The following is a 19,147-nucleotide window of genomic DNA, read 5'->3' as shown; positions in this document are numbered from 1 at the left end:
GCCGGTCTGGGGTCGTGGCCGCCGGCCCTGCATGCGGTAGGTTGCCGACCTCTGTGTTAAAGCTTTCTTTGTGTTAGCTGTAGCTTTCACTTAAGTAAAATGACCAACGTGCCTACTCCACATCATGTAGTAATAAGCAGCATTCCTAGTGTTTACATTTTCCATGAACTGCATAAACTAAAGCCTTGTCTACACTGCAGTTTTGTTAGTAAAACTCTCCTGGTGTGCCAACCACATAAAACTACCTCAACAAGAGGCATAGAGCTTTTTGTGGCAAAGTTAAAACGACAAAGCATCAGTGCTGTTCGTTATGTTGCCATAACTGGCCTCTCCCAGTATCCCACAATGCCCACCATGACCGCTCTGCTCACTCCAGCTGCCCAGACATGCAACCACTCCCCTTTCAAAGCTCTGGGAAGTTCTGACAGCTGAGCATGCCGCTCCGGCAGCAAAGAGCAAATCATTACCATGGAATCCTGCTCTCTCCGGCACTAGGGTTACCAAATTCCTAATCCCTGAAAACCAAGCCCCCTGCCCCGCCCCTTCCCCTACCTGTCCCCCCACCCCTAACACTCCACCTCTGCCCCGTCACTCACTACCCATCTCCTGGGACTCACTTGCCACCTCCGGAGCTCAGAGGACCTGACGTGGAGCCTGCCTGCCTACCCAATTGGGGCACAGCAGGGGGCTGTGGTCCCTGGACCAAGGGGCTAGGGAGGGGAAATCAGGGCACAGCAAGGTGGGAGGGGGGATCAGCTCCAGGGAGGTATCAGTCCCTGGAGCAAGGGGCCGAGGTGGGGAAATCGGGCCACAGCGGGGAGGGCGTCGATCCCTGGGGCCAGGGTGGCAAAATCCGGGCACAGCAAAGTGAGGGGAGCCGGGGGGCACCCAGAGCAAGGGGCCAGGGAGGGGAAATCGGGGCACAATGGGGGTGGGGTGGGGAAGTCAGGGCACAGGGGAGCACGGATGTTGGCCCCCGGAGCAAGGGGCTGAGGTGGGGAAATAAGGGCCCAATGGGGCAGAGGGTCTCCAGAGTGAGGGGCTGGGGAGGGGAAATTGTGGTGGTGGGGGGAATTGAGGCACAGCGGGGTGGCAGGGTCCATCCCTGGAGTGAGGAGCAGGGACAGTGGGGCACAGTGGGGCTGTGGGATCCATCCCTGGAGCGAGGGGCCAGAGAGGGGCATTCTGGGCTGGATGAGGGGGAAGGGGGGGAGTGAGTCCCTGGAACGAGGAGCCAGGTGGGAAATTGGAGCACTGTAGGGTTGGGGAGTCCTGGAGTGAGGGGCGGGAGAGTCCAGCCCTGGAGCGAGGGGCCAGGGTGGGGAAATTGGGGCACACCAGGGCAGGAGATGGGGCATTAGTTCCTGGAGAGAAGGGTGGGGAAATCAGGACACAGTGGGGCGCAGGGGCAGATAGGTTACATATCTCCCCCCCTCAGCCCTCTCCGACGGCATCTACTTCGAAGCCCAGTCTGGTAGCCACCCCGTTCTGTGTCAGACGGGGCCGGGGGAAGAGGAGCAGCTGCTAAGCCGAGCTGTTCCCCTGGGCTCCAGCAGCAGCTGCTGCTCTTCCCACCACCCCAGTGGCAGAGGCCAATTACTGTAGGTAACTGGACTTCTCGTGTCCAGATGCTGCCAGCCCCGTTTCCCTTTTCAACTGGATCTTCCAGTTGAAAACCAGACCTTTGTCAAGCCTATCTGGCACTAGGAACACAGTGGCAGGCAGGCTGCTACTGCGGGGGACTGCTCTGCTGTGCAGCGCCAGGGCGGGAGGCAGGGGCTGATGGGGGGGAAGAGAGGGGGGATTCCCCTCCCCCAGCCTCTGGAGTGGTTGCCTCCAGCTGCTGTCTGAACTTAGAGACAGTATGCCAACACTCACTCTCCCTCAACACAAACTCTGTCTCTCTCACATACACTCGCCCACCACATACTGTGTCCCACACACACTCTACACTCTCCCCCCAATCTAGTAGCATGCCCATGGAACGATGGGATTGAGAAACATTCATCATATGATGTACTTGCCCCATGAGGCACTGTAAACCATTCTCACATTACCTTGCGGCCACTTGGATAGTGGGATCGCTACCACACCGCACTGCTCTGTGTGTTGTTGCAAGAAATGCTAGTGCAGATGCACTCTGCCAACACAAAGTGCATAGTGTATGGATATGCAACAGTGGTTTAATTAAAGCAATGGTGTACGTTGACATAACTTTTGTCAACAAAACGCTGTAGTGCAGACCGCCTAAGTAAGCCTCATAATCATGTCTTCGTTGCAATTCCCATTTTACATGAGGTAACTGGAGAGCCACAAGTTAAGTGACCTGTCCACCATCAGACAGCAAACCTCTCACAGAGCTGCGAAGCATAGAGCAGAACTTGGTGATGTTCAGCAGTACAATGATGGCTTTAAGCTCCAATGAGATGGGAGAAGATAGAGAATGTCTGCATTCATTCTACTGTCACCCCTTCCCATGACCCAAATGAGAGCACTAGTCATGGGTTTTTAACATGGATTAGGTTCTGCAGATCCTGCCTTTGCCAATAAAGCTGAAAAAAAATCACTGAATAAAATGATACTGGTCCAATTTTCTTATCCCTTCCCCTTCTGAGAATGTGAGGATAGCACAGAAGCCCAGCTGCAATAAAGGCTTGGAGGGGAGGAAGAAAGGAAGCAGTGGAATTTGCAGATGGCACATCTCCCATGTTCAGAGGGGTTTATGTACCTAACCCCCTTTTCATTCCATAATGGCAACCACCACAGCCTCCATCCTGCCCTACCAGAGCAATTGTACAAACTCTCCTGTAGAAGAAAGCGGACATAGTAGACAATATAGGCCAGGGATCGGTAACGTTTGGCCCGCGGCCCGCCAGGGTAAGCTCCTGGCGGGCTGGGCCTGTTTGTTTAGTTGCCGAGTCTGTAGGTTCGGCCGATCGCGGCTCCCACTGGCCACGGTTCGCCGCTCCAGGCCAATGGGGGCTGCGGGAAGCCGTGGCCAGCACATCCCTCGTCCCACACTGCTTCCCGCAGCCCCCATTGGCCTGGAGTGGTGAACCACAGCCAGTGGGAGCTGTGATCAGCCTGACCTGCGGACGCGGCAAGTAAACAAACCGGCCTGGCCCACCAGGGGGCTTACCCTGGCGGGCCACATGCCAAACGTTGCCGAGCCCTGATATAGGCCATAGTTTGGAGAGTGAGATTGACATAGCCTCGGAGAGCCTTTCAGAAATGTCTGATGAAAAGATGAGTAGTGTGATATGGAAGGCAATTAATTAAAAAGACTACACCAGCCCAAGAGTTGTAAAGAACCAGCAGACTTAGATGAGCACAATAGAAAATCTATAAATAAAATAACACTGATGTCTATTGCTCTCCAATGAAAGAAAGAAGATGCAGAGGTAGAATAAGCATCCCATAAACTATTTACAAATCTAAATCAATTACATGGAGGGCTTTTTGGAAGGGCAAAGTAAAAAAGGGACATGAGACAGTTATTGCTGCCTCACACTGTATGAAGACAGCAAATGAAGCGGAACAAAAGTTGAGTATTAGCTCAATCACAGCTCTGGAACAGTAATTCATTATCCAGCATTGTTTGTAAGACACCAACTTCAGAAAGTGGAAGAAAACATCTAGTTATAGCTGTTGGAGATAGAGCCTTAGAATCACATCTATGAGAGACTGACAGGAGTAAATTCACAATTTTAAACATCTGCAGGGTAACAACGTATTGGCCTCCTCAAAGGGTACTAATGGAGCAGGCAATAACAGAGATGCGATAAGGGGGTTAAAACACAGGTTGGGGGGTGGGGGGAGCAGCCAACAACATCCACAAAGAAATGGAAAAAATTAGGATGGAAATCAGCTGGTCTAACCTGAAGATAAAGGACAGAATGAAAACCCAGGAGCATTTAATTGTCTGACAAGGTTATTTTATTCACAGACCAGGTCTGGTCTAGACAACTGCAGTACAATATACATTTTTTCACATAAGCTTGGAGCCAGATTTTAATTTTAGTTATAGAGAAGTGAATTCAGATTATGACACTGAAATCAATGTGGATTATACTGTTGCAACTAAAATAAGAATTTTTCCCTTTGCCTCATCATCTGCAGTGTGGGAGACAATTCTGTCCTTTGCTAGCAAAAGTCAAAAGATTAGAAAATGTATTTCTAGAAGAAAAATAGTGTCAGTTATACAAAACAATCCTGAGATTCATAGTCAATTTTTAGTCATTCCTTATCCAGGCAAACTCCTACTGATGTCAATAGGAATTTGCTGAGTAAGGATTTCAGGATTTGACTTTTAAAGATGACACACCAAAGGAAACATGCAGAAAAGCAGGGAGAGAACTGGTTAGAATCAAAGGCACATTCTATATCCATCTAACCCACGTAAAAGTTAAATCTTTACTATACTATATCGTCAACGTCAACATTTTCCTTAAATAATCTCTAGTTCTTTTGCAGATGAGAAAGCAGGCAGCCTCTGATTTACGAGCATTGAGAGCAGAGCTGGCACAGAAGAAAATTCAGTCATCTTTAATACTTCATTCTGAAACACCAGTATTTTAGAAGGATCGCATTACTTGGAATTGTGTAATATATTTGTATAGAAGCTCAGCATGTCAGTATTGTTTTTATGTTCCTATGCTTTTATTGTAAAGAGACTTTTCAATATGTAAGATAGGATAATTGTATATGTTAAAATAGAGGTATATCATGTATTTAAAATGCCTTAAAATAGCTCAAGCTAATACTTGTAACTCAGTTGTAATTCACTTATACTTATAAAACATGCAGTTTAATCTATTAGCGTATTTATTTTTGACTATAAGCCAATCAAATATAAAGAAATGGCATTAAAAAAATTTCAAATAGTGAATTAGCATAACATCAATTTTATATAATGATGATCAATACAGAATTGTAATTTGAAGTAGTATACTCATAATTGTAGATAAAAGTTATATTTTTGTTTTTTTGAGGTACATATAGCTCACTCAGTTTAACCCACAAAATACTCAGGTTTGAGATATCTACCTCATTGTGCTTTGAAATTCAAGCATTGTAAACATACCTATCTCTAAATTATCATATTAGTTTTGTTGTTTCTTTTCCTTCTCTTAAGTGTAGCTGCATTGACAATCAAATGCCCTTGTCCTAGCCCTGAGGTTGTAAATAAGATCATCATCAGTCTTACATGAAAGAAAATGTAGAGCATACAGTATTTATTAACCAAGTGCAGAGGGGAGGCAACAGGCATGTTCCGGTGCAGAGTATCAGATCTCTGGAAGGGAAATAATACCCCCTCCATGTTAACTTTTTCCATTCTCTCCTGCTTGCTCCCTTAGTTCCAAAGGGTATTATTATATCTAGCAAAGCAGTAAGCTGCCAGAGGTTAATATGAAGCTGCCCCAAAACTGACAAGGCTCTACTAATTATTGCAAGTGACAGAAACAGACAGGATGTCAGTTATAGGATGTGAAAGTTCTTGCAACACTTTCAAAAGGAGGAACTCTAAATCTTGTGAGCTATACTACCGCTCTGTCTCCAATGTAATCCTTCCATAACAAATGAACCAATCAACCACCCCATTCCACTTCAAGATTGGAACCTAAATCCTATGAATCTGAACTGTATTGGCTAGAACCAATTTAGATTTCAAACTCTAGAAGGAAGGGACTGTCTCTTTTCTGTTTATACAGCATGGAAAACACTAACAGTACTTAATAAATAAGAGCAGAGGACTGGGCTTTTGGGTTCTATTCTCTGCAGTGATACAGAAAACTTGAAATTATAAATAGCTCTATTAACATTCTAGTTGATGAATCAGATTCAAGTGTTTACTTTTAAAGTTTTAACAAAAGTTAAATGAAATACACAGCAGCAGATGAAAAGATACCACAGATAAAGGAGATATAGTCCCTTTTGTTTTACAAGTGTAAGGAATCCAGATCCAGTCTGTGACCCCCTGATGTCTGGAGGTTTAGTTATGGCTCTGCAGCATCCCTTTTCCTCAGCAGCACTTCATGGGAATCTGGTTCAAAATGCTGGGAGGGGAGTTACGAATTGACCAGTCAACCACACACCCCTCATTTGGAACCAGAAGTATGCAATCAGGCAGCAGCAAAGACCAAAACAAAACAAAAAAAGGGCAAATACAGTATAGTACCGTGTTAAATATAAACTACTAAAAAATAAAAACAAAGGGGAAGTTTAAAAAAAAGATTTGATAAGGTTTCATTTGAATTAAGATGGTTAAAAGCAGCATTTTTCTCCTGCATAATAAAGTTTCAAAGCTGTATTAAGTCAACGTTAAGTTGTAAATTTTGAAAGAACCATAACGTTTTGTTCAGTTATGAACATTTCAGAGTTACAAACAACCTCCATTCCCAAGGTGTTCATAACTTGGAGGTTCTACTGTAACTTCAGTTGCAAGTTATAGCATAGTCAGGGCCTAATTTGACAATGTTAGGTATTTAAACCAAAATTCTGAATAAGGAGGGGGAAATGTCAGACTTCTATTAATTATTTCACTGTGACCACAGACTCTGTAAGACAATATCAACACTTTAAAAACACTTAATTTGATATACTAAGTGCACACATGAGTAGTTCCACTGACTTTAATGGGAATACTCACAGCGTATAAAATTAAACTGAGCATAAGTGTCCGCAGGATATGGGCCTATCTTTATAACAAATACACAGTAGGACTAGAAAACAGTCTTCTTTCATTGCAGTATGTTCAAAGACAAAGCATACACTCAGGAGATTTGGATTACACCTCACTTTTAACATGTTATATACAAAAAAAATCTCTCCAAAACAGTTTAGTAGATAAATTATTTACGAAATAATCCTTGAAACATACTAAAAAACAAATACTGTATTTTGCTTCTAGGAAGATGAAAGTGCCATGAATTGTTCTTTTGCCTCAGCCTTAATATTTCCTTTCTATTTTAACAAAACTTTACTGAAATACGCACACACATACATCACTCTCTATAAATGTTTGCAAATATTTTAATATTTCTTTCAAAATTCCCCTGGCACAATGAATTATCATCAGAAAATATTATGACGAATCTGAGATTTTCTCATTCTGAATATTTTAACATTTTATAAGCAACTAGAAATGAACATAGGGTCCTTTTATTCAGCCTGAGTTTTGTGTAAAGAAATTTGAAAAACACCACTCTAGATCAAGGAATCTATCCTCTTAGTTGTCAGGAATCACAGAATTTCAAGATGAAAAATTATCTATTAGATTATCCAATCCATCTCTCTACTGATACAGGATTCTTCTCTCGGCAAGATCTACATGAAATTGATCTAAAGACAGATTTTTTTCACTAGCATCAGAAATTACAGCAGTATGGTGACTACAATCATCTAGTTCAAAAATGCAGACACTTAAAAATGTTAATTATGAAATCAATGTGTTTAGACAGGTCATAAGAAGTGCTTATCATATACACTTTAGAATGCAGCTTTGAGCAAAATGGGTGCAAGCTTTCTTTGAAGCCTGAGGTTTTCTGGCTTTTGAAGTTGTAAACAAAACAAAAACAAAACAAAAAAAAAAACCACCCTCACAATGTTATGTAAACATAAAAAGAATACTGAATTCTTCAATTTCACTGGCAACAAAGCTAAATGCTACAAATAACTAAAACCTTCACAACTAGTCAGTGTATATTTTTAGATATAAAGTTTACAGAATAAAGAACAGTAACTGACTATGATAAAGCATTTGTGTTGAGCAGAACACCTCATTCTCATATGCTCTCTTTTAAATGATTCAACATACATATGATGTTCATATATATTATGAGTGTCGAGTTCAAGGTCTGATGCCAGTTATGAAAATGCGAATAACCAGAACCTGTTAAAACAGTGTTAATGCAATGTTAAATACTTTCTCAGGTATAAAAATACTGCCTTAAGCAGAGACTGACAAGATGAAGTTTTGCTTGTAACCAGTGCATGCTTGCAAGAAGGCATAATACAGAATATTAGCCATAACTACCAATTCATTTTCTACATTCTAAATCCAGAGGTAGGTAGGGTTCACTATCCTGTATAGTTGCTATGGTCTCAAGGCTCGCCACATTGCTTCAGTCTGCTGCTCTGCTACAGAACTTCTGGAGTAGTCAAGACAGTTTCCATTCCACATGCCAATACCCCTTAAACCACGTTTCTTTGCATACGTTGCCTTCAGGGAAATGCTCTGTGGATTATCGTACCATACTTGATGAAAATGACCAAGAGAGTCCTATAAAAAGTTGATAAGTACATTTGTGTTAGCATATACAAACACCGTATACAAAGAGGTTAAATGCAATGAATCAAAACTATAATTATAAATGAAGTAAAAACTCAAATGAATAAAATGTGTACAATGCTTTTCCAGACTTTAAAAGCTCTACAAACAAGACAATCTAAAATTCCCTTTCCAAAAGTGCAAAGAAGCTCCTGAAAAGGGTGTGTGTGTGTTTGGTTTAAAACCAAACCAACAACCCACAACTCCAGCTGTCTTTCTTCTTATGCACAGGCCAATAAACATCTCTGCTTTCTTACTAGTATGCTTCTCTGATCTCCAGACAAGTAACCACAAATGAGTTACAAAGATGTTTGTATTAATTTAGATTAAATGAGATAACTAGATCGGTGGGTATTTTAATGATAAATTTAATTTAAAAAGCTGATAATATCAAAGGCTTGGGCTAGGATTTCAATCGCGTAGTCTAATCTAATAAATGAAATTAGGTCAGAGTATGTGGTTTTGTTCCTAGCAATAAACAGATTTAGAGAAATTATGGAATTTTGCCAAATAAAAATTATATTGCTTTCAGCTGGTGATGATTTTTAAGAGCTTTTAGTCATCACTGCATTAAAAGTTATACAAAATTTAATACCAGGTAACTGACAATCCTTCACCAACGGAACCATAAGAAATATTTACAGCTTTATCAGTCCACAATAATAATATATGGGCTCAGTCTTCCACTGCATCCAGACTGAGTTTGGACACAGTGAAGAGGGGAAGCCACAGGAAGACAGTTGCAGCTCCCTGATCTTGTGTCACCCAGCACCAGCAGAAATTAAGAGCAGCTGGGAGCCTGTTTTAACTTACATCACTGGCATAAAGTTCCTTAGGGGCCTTATGACAAGGTAGGATAGGCATAGTGGAACTCTGTCCTACCAAATCCCCTTCCTGGCATTACATGCATCCTCCCTCTCAATGAAGAGGTGGTAGGCTAGATCAGGAGCCAGCTCTGCCACTTCTGCCAAGGGTCTCCAGTGTAGGGGAACTCTCCATTGACATAAGTTAAACTGGAATCTATCCACTGCAACGCATGAGCATCACAAAGTGGACAGATGACACCTGAGAATCTAGCTTTACAAGAACAGAACTAAGGTTCATGTACATTTAGTCCACAGCTCATAAATGTTTGTCTAGGAAACTGCTTACCTTATATTCATAATATGGAGCCTTCTGCTCCTCATCCCACAGGCTCCCAGAAATAGAACTATTCACCTGCTTCATTATTGTTCCATAGGGGACCTGACGCCCTGCAGCATCACTGCATGGAGCCCCTCGGAAAGAAATATTTGGGAGGGAACAGACGTGATCCTGAAAAAACAGGAGTTCTGCTTCATGTTACTTGGATTTATTAAACCCTTCAGAAGGGATAAGCCTGGAAGAAAGTCAGAAAGAGGCACCTGCCAAAAATAACTAAATATCCACACCAGATATGGATTACTATCTGTTTCAGTAAAATGTAGAGAAAGAAGTTCAAATAATTCAACTTTAATTGAAATAAGTAACTTCCAGCTCCTCATAGCAGTCTACTATGGGAAACATAGCACTAATATTCACTTTATATTATTTGTATAATAAAAAATAAAATAAAATAAAAACAAACAAACTCAATAATACTTTGTACTTGTAGCCCCCTTTCCAATTTGGGGCCTTCAGAGAAGCAGGTCTCACAAAGAGGAGCAGAGTCACAGATTGGAACTTCAACTGAGACTGCTGGACTCACCTATGCTTGAGCCCCAGTGTCTGTAAGGGCTGGCCCAGGAACCTGACTGATATGTCTGGACAATCAATTGCAGGTCCCAGAGAGCCTTCAAATGCCTCGGCCACATGACTGAGCATGGCAGGGAATCACGTGAGGAGGGGAGAGCTGATTTCAGCAAGTCATGTTGGAAGAGAAGCAGCCTCAAGAGAGTGTCTTTCTGCAGTAGAAGGGGAGATGGCCATTTTGACTGTCCCTATCAGAGGGCCTGAGACCGACTTGGAGCCCCTAGCTCCACAACAGAGAGACCAATCCCAAGATTCTGCTGCACCAGCGAGGACTGAAAGCCAGCTGAACCCGACAGTCAGGGCTCAAGGCCACCAGGGATTCCATTCAGCTGAAAGGAAGGACTATCAGCTTCCCAGGAAGGGATACCAGCCATCCACATCAAACTCCAGTCCCTCCACCCCCAAGATAAGGCCTTTAGGGAGCACTGGTGGAGCGGGGAGAAAGGAGGATGAGATTTTTCTCATATCAATTTAGTTTATGGGCTTTTATTTGCAGGATTTTGGGGGTAAGGAGTTTATTTAACATCTTTGAATCCTTTGCCTGTTCTCTTCCCCTTCCTTTTCATTTACCCCTATCCTTTTCAGGAATAAAATGCTATTTATGTAATTCCTTGATTTATTGTACCCATAAATTATAATATCCTAGAGGTCATACGGATGATTACTCATTTGAGCACTTAGACACCAGATGGAAGCACCAAGCACTAAGAGCTCAGGGACCACTGGTCCTAAAGGGGGTCACCAAATCCCAGCAGAGGGATAAGAGGCTCCACTATCTTCAGAAGGGATCAGACTGCCCCACAAGAGGGAGCTACATACTTATATAGCTCTTTTCATCGAAAAATTTAAAAGCACTTTCAGGTGCCCAAGTATCATCATCTAAATTTTACAGAGGAGGAAAGGGAGGCACAGAGGTAAAATGACTTGCCTGGGCTCACACAGAAAGTCACTGGCAGAACCAACTAGAACACCGATATCTTAAGTCCCAGTCCTGTGCTCTTATCTTAGAGACCACAGAGACTTTGCACTTCCTTACTATAAAAAAAAAAAAACTACCACCAAAAATTATATAGCATATCATAGAAAATAATATCAAGAACAGTTACAATAGAACTGCCTTCATCTTACCTTGGACAAATCCAGACATCTATAATCATAGCCGTACCAGGGAACGCCCATCACAAGCTTCTTAGGCTCAATGCTCATACTAATGTAGTCATCATATCCTAATTTAAAAAGAAATATGAATTTACATGCATGCTTCTTTTTTCTGCTGTATATATTGTGACAAAGTTCCTCCTCTATCTTGGTGGGTCCTGCACTTATTGGCGGATTTTCTTGCCTCAGAGATTCACCATGTGGGTTGGGGAACAGCCCACAGACCTTCCCCTCTGGAAGAACCCACAGTCCAGGTCAATTGGGAGGTTTGGGGGGAACCCGGGCCCACCCTCTACTCTGGGTTCCAGCCCAGGGCCCTGTGGACTGCAGCTGTCTATAATGCCTCCTGTAACAGCTGCATGACAGCTACAACTCCCTGGGCTACTTCCCCATGGCCTCCTCCAAACACCGTCCTTATTCTCACCACAGGACCTTCCTCCTGGTGTCTGATAACGCTTGTGCTCCTCACTCCTCCAGCAGCACACCCTCTCACTCTCAACTCCTTGCGCCTCTTGCTCCCAGCTCCTCACACCACAAACTGAAGTGAGCTCCTTTTTTAAAACCCAGAGGCCCCGATTAGCCTGCCTTCATTGATTCTAGCAGCTTCTTCTTAATTGGCTCCAGGTGTCCTAATTAGCCTGCCTGCCTTAACTGGTTCTAGCAGGTTCCTGATTACTCTAGTGCAGCCCCTGCTCTGGTCACTCAGGGAACAGAAAACTACTCATCCAGTGACCAGTATATTTGCCCTCTACCAGACTCCTGTATCCCACTGGTCTGGGTCTGTCACAATATTTACTAACATGCCGATGTAATACAAGGTAATATAGTTAATGCAAATCCATGTGGGTTTATGGAAAACAGACCCTGTCAAACTAATTTGATATCTTTTTTTATGAGATTACTAGTTTGGTTGATAAAAGATAACAGTGTTGTTCTAAGACTTTGGTAAGATGTGTCATGCAATATACCACATTTTGATTAAAAAAACCTAGAATGATATAAAATTAACATGGCACACATTAAATGGATTAAAAACTTGCTAACTGACAGGTATTAAAATGTGTAACTACATATGGGGACTCGTTTTTGAGTGGGTCTATCTCCAGTGGGGTTCTGCAGGGATTGTTTCTTGGCCCTACACTGTTTAGCATTTTTACCAATGACCTGGAAGAAAACATACTATCATCAATGATAAAGTTTACAGAGGACACAAAAATTTGGGGAAACAGTAACCAAGAGGACACATCACTGATTCAGAGCAATCTGGAATGTTTGGTAAACTAGGCACAAGCAAATGATGTGTGTTTTAATACAGCTAAATGTAAATGTATATATCTAGGAACAAACAATGCAGGCCACACTTACAGGACAGGGGACTCTATTCTGGGAGGCAGTGACTTTGAAAAAGATTTGGGGGTCATGGTGGATAATCAGCTCAATATGCGCCCTAACATAACGCTGTGGGCAAAAGAGCTAATGTGATCCTGAGATGCATAAAAAGGAGAATCTCAAGTAGGAATAGAAAGACTAGTTTACCTCTATACTTGGCAACGGTGTGACTGCTGCTGGAATACTATGTCCAGTTCTGGTGCCCACAATTCAAGAAAGATGTTGATAAATTGCAGAGGGTTCAGAGAAGAGCCATGAGAATGATTAAAAGATTAGAAAATATATAGTGATAAACTTATAGTGATAGACTGAGCTCCAAAGAGAAAATTAAGCAGTGACTTGACAATGGTCCATAAGTATCTACACGGGGAACAAATATGTAACAAGAGGCTCTTCAAACTAGCAGAGAGAGGTATAACACAATCCAATGGCTGAAAGTTGAAGCTAGACAAATTCAGACTAGAAATAAGGCATAATTTTTTTAACAGCAAGAATAATTAACCACTGGAACAATTTACCAAGGGTCTCCATCGCTGATAATTTTTAAATTAAGATTGGATGTTTTTCTTAAAGATATGTTCCAGTAATTACTCTGGGGAAGTCATATGGCCTGTGTGATACAGGAGATCATAATGATCCCTTCTGGCCTTAGAATCTATGCCTAGAGCAGATTTCTCAACACTAAAGAAGCAAAGGTTATCAAGGCAGATATTCATAATACAAATACATCTACGTCCCTCTTTCAAATGCAATTCCTTTGGTATAACATCCTTTTACTGTGATCTACCATATGATTAATTTCTTAATAAAGAAATGTCTAAAATAATATAAAATTAAGTATTAAAAAGACTCAAGTATCAACTTTCTGCGAGACATTAGGAAGCTCCAGGGAAGCGCACCAGCTAGCTTTCATATAGTACCCTGGCCAGCAAGGAAAACAAAGGGTGTTTCAGTATATGCAGAAAGCTGCCAACATTCTTGTATTTAGAATTCATATTTCAATAAAGTTCTACATGATGCACAGAAAGGAAAGAAGGTTTAACAGCAGAATAAAGCAGTTCAAGATGTTTCGGTAGCTGATAACCTGAGCAGGAGTTGTAGGGTGACATAAACAGCATGCGCCATTAACCTGCTGTGGAACCCTACACATTTAAATAATTTTCAGTCAAGAAAGAAGTTAAATAGGTGCAGGTGGAGCCGTAGGTAGGTGCTATTTGTGCCTATGCCCTAATCCAACTCTTGCCCATGGGTGTACCTGAATCCCACTGAGGGTGACATATATATAATTCAGGTGTCAAATAGCACATAACTGCTCTATGTCCATCCATGGTGCCACAAAAATCTGAGGTACCTATTCCCCCAATGTGAAAATAGTTCTCCTAGTAGATTTTAGTAATATCAAAGGCTACAAGAAAACAAATAATGCAATCAAAAGGCATTCAATATATTTTAGGAAAAAAAGGTGTCCCCTTCCAATAATGCATTTTAAAAGAGAAATGTGCCAGTTGCTAACATTATTGACTGATTCCTACCATCTAAGGTCTGATTGTAGGGAGCATTGGCTCTTGCAATACATTCTGTCCAGATCTGACTCTGCTCATCATAAGACATCACGAACAAGAAATCACAGGCATCTGCAATCCCACTGTAGTTGTAGCATCTTTTGTCTATGCATGCTGGAGACCAAGCCACATCAAAGGTGACCTGATGGAGAAAACCACAACTTTATATCTAGTGTGGAATTTATGCATTCTGTTGCTTTGCTGTTTTGTAAAGCAGTGCTATGTAAACTTTAGTGGGATATTTTCAAAATGTTGCGCTGTTCGATACCCATGGATCATAAGAGGAACTGTTCAGCTAAAACCCTGTAAAATAATCAAATATTTCTGAGTTTTCAGAGCAAATCTGCCTTTACAACTATAAAATCAATATGCATAAAAGGTGCACCGTCAAAACTAGTGGGCCCAAAATCTGATTCACCTTTTTTTAAATAGGTCTGCAAAGTCTTCTATACGTGTGTAATTTAATACACACACACACACACACACACACACAGAATTAAGAACTATGATAAATGATAATCTATTTAAGAACATGACAGAGAACAGGCAAAAGATAAAGATAAATCTTTAGCAAAGGAAATCTTTAACATCTTTGATTCCTTTGCCTGTTAAATCCTGCTAAAGATTTATCAAGTTTTTCTAACATCATGCTGAACTTATCAGCATTTTCAAATTTGCATCTGAAGAAGTGAGGATTTTTACCTACAAAAGTTTATGCCCAAATAAATATGTTAGTCTTTAAGGTGCCACCGGACTCCTTGTTGTTTTTGTGGATACAGACTAACACGGCTACTACTCTGACACTTGACAGTATTTTCAAAGTTTCATTAAGTCATACCATTAACAACAGAACAGTGATTTACCACTGGCCCCAATACACCAAAAAGGTCTATAATGAAAATACTGTCAATCCCAGCAAAATTGCTTCTATTTTAATATTTGAGTTCCGTAAAGGATGCATTTTCAATTATCCATAGGAGAAAAAGAATACAGCCATTTTTGTTCTGTTTGTACAGTACCTAGCTCAATGAGGAGCTTATATATGACCATAATAATATATATAATTAACAACGCACACTTGGGAAACAGTGCCAGAGGCTTGCACAGAACTTTACTGACAAGTGTTCTTTACATTATGGAATAAATTGCCGGGACATCACACATTTAAAAATCTATCATTTTATAAAATAAATTTTGTTTTCACCTGTGATCCTGGAATTTCTCTATGAAAAGCATCAGTAGTTTCTTTAACCAGAGCTGTTAATGCATAGTATTCAGGTGACATCGCAATAACTTCTTGCTCTATGTCTATATTAATTCCATCCATATACTGCTTTTTGGCCAGGTCCACCTGTCGTGCTATCCAGGCTGTTCTGTTAGCAGAGTCAATAATTTCCTTCACAGGTACATCTCCTAAACAAGAAATCTTAATAAATTACCACTTACTTGAATAATAGTAGATAATGGGGTTGGGGGGGAAATCCTATTCTGCCATATACTTCATCTCCATGCTATATGTGGACTGTATAGCAGAGACCAATTCAAGTGTGGGGTAGTTTGGTATTTTTTGGTAAAGTTTCCTTGGGAGATCATACTATGGTGTGAGATTTTTCCTGAATTTTTCTTTGCAGTTTCATCCCACTACTTCTAGTTATTCCTTCTTTAGCCACTGTGAACTATTGCTCTTCCTTCCTCGAAGCTGACACCTTTCTGATACTTCTAGACAGTGACTCACTCTTCTTGTTTCTTTTAACCTTTCCTTTCAGGTGATCCCTCTTTCTTCCACATCTTTGTTGCCTTTTTCTGTCTTTTTTGTATTGAGAAGTCCAAAACTCTGTGTACAACATCTAAGCGTGGCCACAAATGAAGGATTTCATATATAAAATAAACCCCAAATATGAACAGCATTTTCAGCCTCATAGGTATTACACTATTTTTTCTTAACATTTAATTCTTTACACACACCTTCCTCCTAGTATATATTTGGAGCTATTCGCGTCCAAGAACCTCTAAGATTGAGTTAGAGCTCTTTAATTCAACATTTGATTTTTAAGTATTATACAAAATACATGAAGCATAGACCCGACACATGTCCTGCATATGTTTTTCCTCTTCCTACTTCTTCCTCTCCATTCCCATGTGACTTCTACTGATCTCTTTCCCAGTAAATCCTTTATTTTGCTGATAATGAAGTAGTGTTGTTACTATTGGGGCAGAAGGAATTGGAGTTTTGCCTGTTTTATACTTTAAAAAAAAAATTCTGGGTGGTAGTGTATTATGACCCTATGCAAAAAGGGGGTATATTATTCCCTTATACATTTAATACATAAATGCCCACATTTCCCTAACTGTAACCAACCTTTTAGTACTACCCTGGCTCCTTTAGAATGAGCATAACACAATAGTTCAGGGTCATACTTTCCAAAAGCTGCCACAGTTGTAATCTGTGACCAATCATAGAACTTCCACGTTTTTCTTCCAACATCAAACACAAAGACCTGCAAAAGCAGAACAAAAAGTAAGCCACTGGAATCACACCAAATGTCAAACTCTCATGACAGTTTAATTTAAATTAGAGCTGCGTCATTTCTTTCCCTTGCATCCCAAATACATTCTAGGTAAAGTAAAACGTTAAATTATTCATGCTTCTTGAAAGCCAGCTTGTCCTTTACCTTTACAGATTTAGGGCCTGCCAAATTCATCAGTTGACTGGTCTCAAAATGTAAACAAACTGGCGGAAGCTTTGACAGGATCCAATGTCATTTCCCAGTAATTCATGCTGACCCCAGTTTATAATTTTTTTGTCAAGCAGAAGCTGCCAGACCAAATAAACCTACCCTAACTGATTAGATTAATTGAAACAATTTGCTAATGAACTAATTTAGACTCATTTAAAATTTCAGGAAGATAGTCATGGATTACAACTCATTTTATTCATTAAAAACAAGACTGTTGTGATTTAATGGGCTGGATTTTGTAAGAGGTTGAATAAATCATCCCTGTAATTTAACAGTAGTCCAACATTTGAGAGTCTAACCCTAATCAGATTTCAAAGTTTCACATCTAAAGGTGTAATGACCAGAAAGATACATTAGAGCCCAAAAAAGAGAAGCAACCGATTAGGCATGAACACGTGAGTAAGAAACACAACAAAATAGCTCACTCCCCAACTCTAGCTTCTGCTCTAAGAGGAGTCACAATTCATATGTACTTCGGCCTCAACCTTTCCCCTCGCTGGCACTGCCAGGCTGGTACAAAGACCCCCCGGCCATAACTGAGGGCTCGCAGGCGGGGCTAGGGGTGAGGGGACCCCAAGCGAATCCGAGAGTCTCCCGCTGGGAATGGGCGGTGAGGACCGCACGACGCCGCCCGCCAGGCCGATGCAGCGGGGGTGGCAAGGGGCAGCTCGTAGAGCGGCTACAGGCCCCAGCCCCAGGCCAGGCCACTGCACCAGGGCCCGGGAGCGGCAGGAGCCAGGGGTCCGAGGCCGGAAGGGCCACAGTGGTGAGCCGAGGAGGCTGAGGCCCGCAGCGCCGACAGGCCGCGAGGCCCTATGGGGGAGGCGGTGCAGGAATCCCCGCAGGCCACAGGGCCCCGAGACGGGCAGCCCCGTTCCCAATCCCAAAGCCCCTTGCGGCTCTCGGAGTCGGGATACCTCGAACTCCTGGGTGCCAGCGATCGGGCGACAGAGCGCGGGGTCGCCGCAGGGGCACGCGCCGCTGCTCGAGCCCAGCCGCAGGAGCGCGAGAAGGAGAAGAGGGCAGCAGCGGGAGGGGCACGCGCCGCCCCCCAACAGCCGCTTCATGCTGAACACTCCCGCTACGTGACCCTTCCCTGAACCGGGCACGCGGCCGAGTCTCAGCTGGGACCCGCACTTCCGCCTCGACTCCAGCTACGGGAAGGGGGGCGGGCCAATCCTCCTGCTCTCGCTGCTGGCCACGCCCCCCCGCAGCGGCGCCAGGGGTCACAGGCAGCTGACAAGAGGGGGCGACACCGGGAGCGGGAGTCCAGGCTTCGGCTGGAAGCGCGCTGGGGGGCGGGTTGTGGGGGAAGCCAGGCTCCCCGCATGACACCGGCGGGGCGGGGCGCGGCCCTGCCCGGAGCTGGGCGTGTAAATAACGCCCGGGGCAGGGAGACTCGGGGCCTGCTCGTCACTGACTGACAGTGAGCCCCGCCCTCCTGGGGACCACGTGCCGCTCGCCAGGCCCCGTCGGCCCAGTTAGCGGCGCTGGAGCTGGGAGCCTGGCGGCTCTTGGACCTCTGCCAAAGAGCGGGGCCGTTATTTCCCCTCCCCCCTATTTAACAGATGGAGAAACTGAGGCAAAGGGAGCCAGTAGTTTTGCAAAAGGCTCGGGAGGGAGTAGGCGCGAGGGCCACGTCTGGACGGGCTCTCAACTATTGCCTGCTCCCTACTGTCCCCGTCCTTGGTGCCTGGGAATACTGAAGCATCAAAGAAGTGGGTTTTTACCCACCGAAGGTTATGCCCAAATACATCTGTTAGTCTTTAAGGTGCCACCAGACTCCTTGTTGTTTTTGTGGAGCTGGAGGTATCCTGGGGGAATCAGACCCTATGGAGCATTTACTCAAACACAGCCTCAGATTTTGGATACCTCTGTTATTGGTACCCAAGAGGTCCAGGCCTGCTTTTTACAGGCACTGAAAATATGTAACACAAATGTGAGCCCATAGGAACTGCATGTGCTTAGCACTGCTGAAAATGAAGCCCTGGGGTGTGTAAAGTTGATTATCCTAAAACTGGGACACGCAGAATAGGCCCCAGTCCTGCGATTGGCACTGCATGAGTAGGTGCCTGCACAGTGCCAGTTGCAGGATTGGGGGCAACTTTGAGGCTCCCAATCCTCCAGTTGCCTTGGAGGCAACTTTTAAAAGTGTAGCCTTAATGACTGCTGAAGGTTGCTGGATAGTGCAATAATATAAT

General features: G+C 43.0%; 2 protein-coding genes across 6 annotated transcripts in view; one reads left to right on the top strand and one right to left on the bottom strand.

The window, feature by feature from the left end:
• Positions 1-4,815, top strand: part of SPATA1 (spermatogenesis associated 1) — a 35,508-nt gene extending 30,693 nt beyond the window's left edge. For 2 of the 5 annotated variants that reach the window (XM_054036912.1, XM_054036913.1), the window contains one exon: positions 4,474-4,815. In XM_054036912.1, the coding sequence (XP_053892887.1) occupies positions 4,474-4,578 (105 nt within the window). In that variant the 3' untranslated portion in view covers positions 4,579-4,815. Of the gene's footprint in view, positions 1-4,462 lie in introns of all 5 variants that reach the window. The other 3 variants (XR_008445905.1, XR_008445906.1, XM_054036914.1) reach the window with 3 other exon arrangements.
• A 2,199-nt stretch (positions 4,816-7,014) lies between these two features.
• On the bottom strand, positions 7,015-19,106 carry CTBS (chitobiase). The gene is made up of 7 exons (XM_054036916.1): positions 17,864-19,106; positions 16,568-16,706; positions 15,413-15,621; positions 14,179-14,350; positions 11,228-11,325; positions 9,482-9,643; positions 7,015-8,281 (listed from the first exon to the last, which is right to left on the bottom strand). Exons 1-7 carry the CDS (start codon positions 18,011-18,013, stop codon positions 8,096-8,098), a joined length of 1,116 nt encoding a protein of 371 aa, XP_053892891.1. The 5' UTR covers positions 18,014-19,106; the 3' UTR covers positions 7,015-8,095.
• Positions 19,107-19,147: the final 41 nt, after the last annotated feature.

Source organism: Malaclemys terrapin, chromosome 8, assembly GCF_027887155.1.
Source record: "Malaclemys terrapin pileata isolate rMalTer1 chromosome 8, rMalTer1.hap1, whole genome shotgun sequence".
Lineage (NCBI taxonomy): Eukaryota > Metazoa > Chordata > Testudines > Emydidae > Malaclemys > Malaclemys terrapin.
The sequence above is the reverse complement of the archived record's forward strand: the minus strand, read 5'-3'. Positions and strand labels throughout refer to the sequence as shown.